This window comes from Engraulis encrasicolus, chromosome 5 (genome assembly GCF_034702125.1).
Source record: "Engraulis encrasicolus isolate BLACKSEA-1 chromosome 5, IST_EnEncr_1.0, whole genome shotgun sequence".
Lineage (NCBI taxonomy): Eukaryota > Metazoa > Chordata > Actinopteri > Clupeiformes > Engraulidae > Engraulis > Engraulis encrasicolus.
Window position 1 is genome coordinate 581,306 of NC_085861.1, and position 10,000 is coordinate 591,305.

General features: G+C 44.2%; 1 protein-coding gene across 1 annotated transcript in view; it reads right to left on the reverse strand.

The window, feature by feature from the left end:
• The window catches only part of si:ch211-269k10.4 (uncharacterized protein LOC100150242 homolog), a 26,622-nt gene that overhangs the window by 555 nt on the left and 16,067 nt on the right, over positions 1-10,000 (reverse strand). The window contains exons 4-5 of the mRNA XM_063198391.1: positions 7,845-7,918; positions 7,527-7,617 (exon numbers count right to left, since the gene is read on the reverse strand). Of these exons, the coding sequence (XP_063054461.1) occupies positions 7,527-7,617; positions 7,845-7,918 (165 nt within the window). The remainder of the gene's footprint in view (positions 1-7,526; positions 7,618-7,844; positions 7,919-10,000) is intronic.

Below are 10,000 nucleotides of genomic sequence, written 5' to 3' on the forward strand. Positions count from 1 at the left end.
TGGATTACAGTCACCACCAGCACCAGGACCTCCGTCTACACACACACACACACACACACACACACACACACACACACACACACACACACACACACACACACACACACACACACACACACCATCTGGATTACAATCACCACCAACACCAGCACCTCCATCTAGACACACACACACACACACACACACACACACACACACACACACACACACACACACACACACACACACACACACACACACACACACACACCATCACCAGCACCAGGACCTCCGTCTACACACACACACACACACACACACACACACCTTCATCACGTCTGATTATTAATTTATTTACTTTCATGTTTTAAGTGTTTATTTTGCAGCTGCCCACAGCAGGCAAGTTGTGTTTTAAAGTCTCTGTTTTTGTAAAAAGTACAGAAACACCGTAACACAGATATAAGGTCTCCAGCTGGTCAGCTATACCAACTCACAATTCAGAGCACAATATTACGCTATTTACAGCAACATACTACGCTTCATATAAAACAACGATATAAAGTAAAGGTATGAAATAAATATATAACGTCTCCCTTTATTGTTAATGTTCTGGCGGCTACAAAATAAACTCTTAAAGGGACACTGTGCAGGAAATGGCCAAAAAAGGTACTGCAGCTATGCTGCTCATTGAAACTGGGCTGGCTATCGCCAAATTTGATATTTACATGAAAGTTTACTAAGTAATAAACAAATATTTTCTAGTATGGAATACTTAGAATTTGATGCTGGTGGTAAGTATTCATGAAAAAGATAACATTAGTGAATGGGCAGCATGAATTCTGGAAATAAACAATTGAAAATCTCACACAGTGTCCCTTTAATAAACACTTTATTAACATTTAATTATAATTAACATTTAACAAAGCATTTACAAATGATCATTGAAATTGGGCCGCCTATTGCCAAATTTGATCTTTTCATGAAAGTTTACTGAGTAATAAAACAAATATTTTCTAGTATGTTCCAAGCAGTCATTTTTGCAGCTAAAAATGGCTATTTTTGGAAATTCAAAATGGCGGACCATGGAGAAGGGAACATATAATAAAATAAAAATAAAAAGGTAACATTAGTGAATGGGCAGCATGAATTCTGGAAATAAACAACTAAAAATCTCACACAGTGTCCTTTTAAGTGTGGCCCATTTTGGTGTTCAGTTAATATCAACTTGTTTTCTTTGACTTTTTGGGGATTTGGAAACATTGCATCTTATGTGTTATTTTGACCATTTGAGATTTTCTGAAACACAAGTTGAATACCTAAATTAATTAAACCGTGAAAGTGTAAAGAGAACTGCCTGTACGTTAGGATGTGCTCTGTGCTGTTCTAAAGACGCCCAGAGGAGGGCGCCAGAGAGCCACTGCAATGATGACCACAGAGAACAACATAGCAGCACTTACCTTCATGGCACCGTGAATATGTGTGTGTGTGTGTGTGTGTGTGTGTGTGTGTGTGTGTGTGTGTGTGTGTGTGTGTGTGTGTGTGTGTGTGTGTGTGTGTGTGTGTGTGTGTGTGTGCGCGCGTGCGTACATGTGTCTGTGTGTGCATGCGTGCATGTGTGTTCACCTTCTTGTGTGCGTGTGTGTGTGTGTTCACCTTCTTGTGTGCGCGCGCGTGTGTGTGTGCGTGTGTGTGTGTGTGTGTCTGTGCGGGCTTGTGTGCATGAGTGTGTGTGTGTGTGCGTGTGTTTGTGTTCACCTTCTTGTGTGCGTTTTCAACTTCTTGTGTGTGCATGTGTGTGTGTTTGTGTTCACCTTCTTGTGTGTGTGTGTGTGTGTGTACCTTCTTGTGTGCGTGTGTGTGTGTCTCCTTAGCCATGGCGTGTGTGTGTACCTTCTTGTGTGCGTGTGTGTGTGTCTCCTTAGCCATGGCGTGTGTGTGTGTACCTTCTTGTGTGCGTGTGTGTGTGTCTCCTTAGCCATGGCGTGTGTGTGTGTACCTTCTTGTGTGCGTGTGTGTGTGTCTCCTTAGCCATTGCCAGGTCCACACACATGAGGATGAGTCCCACCACAGCAGACCCCAGACACGCCAGGTTGGCACGGAAACACACCTACACACACACACACACACACACGCACGCAAGCACGCACACACACACACACACAGACAGGTCAGGTTAGCACAGAAACACACCAATACACACTTACACACACACACACACACAATTAATAGTAATTTAGGTCTTACATTTAGCTGCGGCTGCATTTAGAGCGGTCCGAATGAAACACTTTTCAAGCGAAAAATCACTTAACATACAGTATTTAGATTTGTATCAACTGCTGGCATTTCGCGATGAAAAACATTCTCACAGCGAGTTTATTTGAACAGCCACGGGCACCGCGCAAACAACGTCATCCTACTTTGTGCCCAGTGGTCGAGTTGTAAAATCAAAGCAGGGGGGATGGTCAGAGATTGATTCTGATTATTGGGGGTTGGGGGGCTTCTTTACCAAGAAAATTAGGCATGTCGATGTGTTCGAGGCGATCTCATGCAGTTCAAACCTGCATCTGACTTCACAGCAGCAAGTCAGCCCTCGAGGCAGAAGACCACACCGCGTGCCATTTATGGATGAAAAGTGTACATTTTCCAGTCATAATGAATACTTGGAATTTGATGCTGGTGGGAAGTATTCATGAAAAAGGTACCATTAGTGAATGGGCAGCATGAATTCTGGAAATAAACAACTAAAAATCTCACACAGTGTCCCTTTAACGGGTTAATTCCGCTTTGTCCCTTTAAATCTCTCACAGAAAATGGTAATGTATATAAAAAACCAACCTCTCTCTGCACTTCTCAGACAGTTTAACATAGGTGTGTACTCACTTTTGCACCAGCATAATTGCACACAAATGGACAAATATGTCATTTTACCCATTTTGTCCTAAGCCCTTTTTGGGAAAGGGTGCCCTCTGCCTACTAAATCCTAAATATCCCCCCTCATCCCCCTCTAGCTCTAGCCCCTTTAAAGTTCTCTGACTTTGACTTTTGTCCCCAACCTTTCTGGGTCAGAGGGCTACTGAGAGCTACCCGAGGGCTACTTTTGTTTAAAATCCTCGACTGATGTCTTGACATCATTCCCAAATCACACTAGATTGAATGATAATTTGCTGATTGTTATAAGGAAATATTATTTACAGGCTATAAAGAAATAATCTCATATTTAAATTAAGAAAAGCATTAACTGTGACTAAAATCTTGCAGTCGTCACTGTTTATTAACATCCTTGGTGGGCACCTCAGAAGCTCCTGGAGGGCTACCTGGCGCCCGCGGGCACCACGTTGGTGACACCTGTTCTACACAATCGTTTCGATCTGAAAGACAGTCTGGGGAGGATGACTCATAATGTCCAAGATCATGGTCCCTGTATAATGGCCAAGCATTCCGACCTTTACAGTTTCTCTGCCCAATCAGAGAACGTGTGCGTGTGTACGTGTGTGTGTCAGCGTGTGCTTGTGTGTATGTAGTAGTGTTAAGAATGAACCTTATTTTTTTGCTCTTAGTGAACTTCTCAAAATATGTGGGCTATAATGTACTTGGGATGGGTTTACCGTTGCCTATTGTTTCTGATGGGGCGTTAATTGGTGTGGCACCCCGGAACTCTTCCTCAGTTCTGGAAGATTGGCAAGGGGTAAGCTGTGTTATTTTTTCCTCCGTGTCACATACTATTTAATGATGTTTCTATGCTTTAATTTCTCTGTTATTTTACTGACCTTTGATGGGAAGATATTCTGTTACGTTTGTGTGGATATTTTCGTTGTCATTTGCGCTCGAAATATGCAAATTAGCGCTATTAATGTCCGCGATCGTTATGAAGTTAACAGGTGCTAACGTGCCTATTGTGTCACAGGAATGCCAATTACTTCGACCCCTTGCAGTGTGCCTCACTTTGCCCGCCCTGTCTGTTGTTTCAGGTATGTGTTTATGTGTAAAAAAGAAAGATCCCTGTAGTATTTGTGATGATGTACATTGTGTTTTCTTTTGGGTTTTAATGTGTAAACTATACGATCTAAGTGCCTTGGTTTCTCTATTACACTGTAAACAGTAGGCTAGCTTGTCTAGCTGCTGTAGTTTTGTCTCAGTTCTGGAAGATTGGCAAGGGGAATGCCAATTACTTCGACCCCTTGCAGTGTGCCTCACTTTGCCCGCCCTGTCTGTTGTTTCAGGGAGTAAATAAATGCTACTGGATCGAGACCCCTCATCTCTCCTGCCTCTTCAATCATCCAAAGACTCTTATTTTTGTTATTTTAATGTAATGGTCGGTTCATGTCCGTTACACGTGCGTGTGTGTGTGTGTGTGCGGGTGCGTGTGCATGTGAACGTGTGCGCGCGTGCGTGTGTGTGTGTGTGTACGCGTGCGTGTGTACGTGTGTGCGTGCATGTGTGTGTGTGTGTGTGTGGGTGTGTGTGTGTGTGACTCACTGGTAGAAGGCGAGGCTCCCTGTACAGCAGATTGGACAACAGCCCAGCGACGAACAACTGCAACACACACACACACACACACACACACACACACACACAAACACACACACACACTTGTGTCATGATTTGGACATGTTAATCAAAACGCCAATGCCTCGGCAGGAACACACACAAGAAACTGTTACTGTCACAGGAAGAAACTGTGACCGCCACACACATCATATAGGAAGACTTGATGCGTCGTCCGCCACGGACATCATATAGGAAGACTTGATGCGTCGTCCGCCACGGACATCATATAGGAAGACTTGATGCGTCGTCCGCCACACACATCATATAGGAAGACTTGATGCGTCGTCCGCCACACACATCATATAGGAAGACTTGATGCGTCGTCCGCCACACACATCATATAGGAAGACTTGATGCGTCGTCCGCCACACACATCATATAGGAAGACTTGATGCGTCGTCCGCCACACACATCATATAGGAAGACTTGATGCGTCGTCCGCCACGGACATCATATAGGAAGACTTGATGCGTCGTCCGCCACGGACATCATATAGGAAGACTTGATGCGTCGTCCGCCACGGACATCATATAGGAAGACTTGATGCGTCGTCCGCCACGGACATCATATAGGAAGACTTGATGCGTCGTCCGCCACGGACATCATATAGGAAGACTTGATGCGTCGTCCGCCACACACATCATATAGGAAGACTTGATGCGTCGTCCGCCACGGACATCATATAGGAAGACTTGATGCGTCGTCCGCCACACACATCATATAGGAAGACTTGATGCGTCGTCCGCCACACACATCATATAGGAAGACTTGATGCGTCGTCCGCCACGGACATCATATAGGACGACTTGATGCGTCGTCCGCCACGGACATCATATAGGAAGACTTGATGCGTCGTCCGCCACACACATCATATAGGAAGACTTGATGCGTCGTCCGCCACGGACATCATATAGGAAGACTTGATGCGTCGTCCGCCACACACATCATATAGGAAGACTTGATGCGTCGTCCGCCACACACATCATATAGGAAGACTTGATGCGTCGTCCGCCACACACATCATATAGGAAGACTTGATGCGTCGTCCGCCACACACATCATATAGGAAGACTTGATGCGTCGTCCGCGTCCCCGTCATGCAAGTCGAACGTCCGCTCATGGCGGCCATGTTAGAGCAGCCTTCTGGCTCAACCAGTTGCAGTGAGTTTTTGGTGTTGTATACTCTTCAGATGGCCATAATTCCCTCAAATTTATATCGATTTTCGAAAGGGTTGGTTTTTCATACAGTATAAAAAAATTCCAAACGAAAGTATATGTTGATACTGCATAGTGATGCATATCCACATTATTACAGTTTTTCTCGATTGCCTCCACACAAGTTCTGGTACTTCACACACAATTCTCGGAACATCTCACCCATTTCCCAACTCCCCTAACCAATGTCACTGAACGCTAAACACAATTCCTACTTAACACTCAAATTCCAGTTTTAAAACACACTCTTTTCACACCATTAAACACAATTCTCTGGATTACACTCAATTTTCATAAAGAAAAACACTGGGTTTCTCATGGAACACACTGTCATTCACAACACTACAATCAACTGCAATACTATGTTCACTTCCTCATCACATGGGCAAACTCTCTTCATACCGGTTTACAATCTGAAATCATCACCCCATAAGGACACACATTGCATGTCATATTGATGAAAAATGAGTGGATGCAAGGAGAAAACCCATTTGTTTAGTTTTTTACTGTAACTCAAAAATATGTTATACAAGACATAACTTTCATGTGGTTACCCAATATTTTACAATACATTAGTGCAATTTTTAAATATTTTTAAAAATATGTAAAATATATACACATCTGTGTACTCCGAGTCTAAAAACAATATTTCAGTATTTTACTACAGAAAAATACCCTCTTTAGTAAGTAGAACACTGAAGAAAATATGTTTCTACTGTGTTTCAAGTTTTTTTTTCATAGCAATAGGCTATACAGTAATGTAATGTTTTTTTTGTACTGCCAAATAGGCAGTGGGGTTTATCTTTGTGTTGCTTTTGTGAAAAAGACATAAAAAAAATTCTGTTTGTGTGTTGTGGGAATGAAGTTTTTCCAACTTATGTCACAGTATCCATGCAATCCAGAACAAAAAAAGACCAAGTTACTGGAAATTAGTTTACCCTGTGCCCAACAGTGTTTTAATGGGTCTGCAAATGTGTATTGTAGTGACTGTCTGTGTGTGTCATTTGACGACAAAATGAGGTTTTTAGAAGAGAGTACATTGTTTTGAGACAAGACGTGCATTTTTCAGAGGTAGTGAAGAGTTTGGCCCGTTGTGTGTGAAGTTTGGAGATTTGTGTGTAGAGTTTTGAGAATTCGATTCCGAAGACCGATTCCGAAAATTGTGAGTAGGCAGTCGAGAAAAACTGTATTATATTATATTACATTATATTATAATGTTCATAGGTCTAAAATCATGCATAATATAATTCAGTAGGCTTATTCAGGTAATTAAATTGTTTATGAGTGTGTATGTATGTATGTAATGTGTGTGTGTGTGTGTGTGTGTGTGTGTGTGTGTGTGTGTGTGTGTGTGTGTGTGTGTGTGTGTGTGTGTGTGTGTGTGTGTGTGTGTGTGTGTGTGTGTGTGTGTGTGTGTGTGTGTGTGTGTGTGTGTGTGTGTGTGTGAGTGTTTGTGAGTGTGTGTGTGTGCATGTGTGTGTGTAATGTGTGCGTGTGTGTGTGTGTGTGTGTGTGTGTGTGTGTGTATGTATGTATGTAATGTGTGTGTGTGTGTGTGTGTGTGTGTGTGTGTGTGTGTGAGTGTTTGTGAGTGTGTATGTATGTATGTATGTGTGTAATGTGTGCGTGTGTGTGTGTGTGTGTGTGTGTGTGTGTGTGTGTGTGTGTGTGTGTGCGTGTGTGTGTGTGTGTGTGTGTGTGTGTGTGTGCGTGTGTGTGTGTGTGTGTGTGTGTGTGTGTGTGTGTGTGTGTATGTATGTATGTAATGTGTGTGTGTGTGTTACCAGCGCCCCGTTCAGGAAGGGGATTCTGAAGAGGACGATGAGGAAGGAGTTGAAGTCCGCAGTGGAGGCAAAGACCACGCCCAGCGCAAAACTACACACACCTGCACACACCTGCACACTCTACACACACACACACACACACACACACACACACACACACACACACACACACACACACACACACACACACACACACACACACACACGTTATAGTCCGCAGTGGAGGCCAAGACCACGCCCAGCGCAAAGCTCAACACACCTGCACACACCTGCACACTCTACACACACACACACACACACACACACACACACACACACACGTTATAGTCCGCAGTGGAGGCCAAGACCACGCCCAGCGCAAAACTACACACACCTGCACACACCTGCACACTCTACACACACACACACACACACACACACACACACACACACACACACACACACACGTTATAGTCGGCAGTGGAGGCGAAGACCACGCCCAGCGCAAAACTCAACACACCTACACACACCTGCACACTCTACACACACACACACACACACACACACACACACACACACACACACACACACACACACACACACACACACACACACACACACACACACACACACACACACACACACACACACACACACACACACAGACACATTCACACTCTAGATCAGTGTTTCCCAACCTTTTTTGTCCTGCGTACCCCCTAAGCCTTTTTGCCATACCATGAGTACCCCCCCCCCCTCACTATCTTTTACTCCAACCCAAGTCACTATGCTCCGTAGTCCACACTTTCCACGTACCCCCTACAGTATGCTCGCGTACCCCTAGTGGTACACGTACCCCTGGTTGGGAAACACTGCTCTAGATTACAATATGACTCAATTGGCAATTCACATGGAAATAAAAACTGTAATCCACTCCCAAGTTTGTCACAAATCACAACACCTCAATAAAATATATTCCACCCCAATATCCAGATCTTCAAAACTGGAAAAACTGAAGTGTAGAATAATTTCTCTACAAAACTTGTATAATGTCCTCCATAAAACATACTTTACATACATAAAACAAACAATGTCAAGATCTTCAAAACTGGAAACCAGTATGAGCTTCAGTGCAGATGAATTTCCTGACAAACTTGTGCGAGAAATCGGAAAAAAGTAAAGCATATAACTGCCACAGTTGCTCATGGCCTAATGATGAAGAGGAGAGTAGAGAGGAGAGGAGAGGAGAGGAGAGGAGGAGAGAAGAGAGGAGAGGAGAGGAGAGGAGAGGAGAGGAGAGGAGAGGAGAGGAGAGGAGAGGAGAGGAGAGGAGAGGAGAGGAGAGGAGAGTAGAGAAGAGAAGAGTAGAGGAGAGAGAAGAGTAGAGTAGAGTAGAGGAGAGGGGAGGGGAGTAGAGGAGAGGAGAGGAGAGGAGAGGAGAGGAGAGGAGACATAGAGGAGAGGAGAGGAGAGGAGAGGATAAATGCCACAGTTGCTGCATGGCCTAATGATGAAGGAGGATGAGAGGGGAGAAGAGAAGAGAGGAGGACAGGAGAGGAGAGGAGAGGAGAGGAGAGGGGAGGAGAGGGGAGGACAGGAGATGAGAGGAGAGGAGAGGAGAGGAGAGGAGAGAAGAGAGGAGGACAGGAGAGGAGAGGAGAGGAGAGGAGAGGAGAGGAGAGAAGAGAGGAGTAGAGAGGACGTGTTGGAGGAGGAGAGAAGAAAGGAGAGGAGGAGATGAGAAGAGAGGAGGAGATAAGAAGAGAGGAGGAGGGAAGAGAGGAGTAGAGAGGAAGAGAAGAAGAGAGGGGAGAAGAGAAGAGAGGAGAGGAGAGAAGAGAGGATGAGAGAAGAGAGTAGAGGAGGAGAGAAGAGAGAAGAGAAGAGAGGAGAGGAGAAGAGAAGAGGGGAGAAGAGATGAGGAGAGAAGAGAGGAGAAGAGAGGAGGGGAGAAGAGAGGAGAGGAGAAGAGAGGAGGGGAGAAGAGAGGAGAGGAGAAGAGAGGAGAAGAGAGGAGAAGAGAGGAGAAGAGAGGAGGAGAGAAGAGAGGAGAATAGAGGAGGAGAGAAGAGAGGAGGAGAGAAGAGAGGAGTAGAGAGGAGGTGGTGGAGGAGGAGATGAGAAGAGAGGAGAGGAGTAGATCAGTGGTTCCCAACCTATGGGTCGGGACCCAATCTATGGGTTGCCAAAGATCCACAGTGGGTCGTGATGCCCTCTTGATTTTTTGTTTGATTTTAATACCATTTATAACCCATGTTGAATAAATGACAAATCATTTAAGCTAGTATAATGAAATAATAATTAATGAGTTTCTGCAGTTAACCCTCTGGTTGTGTTAGAAACATGGTTACGTTCATGGTGTTAACGGTCAACATTGACCGCCTACACAAAAAAGGTAATAATACATTGATTAAAAATCTGATTTGCATATTTTGTGATTAATACCTTTTAGACATCCGTTTGAAACACTTCCAATGTGATTTAAATGTTATTCT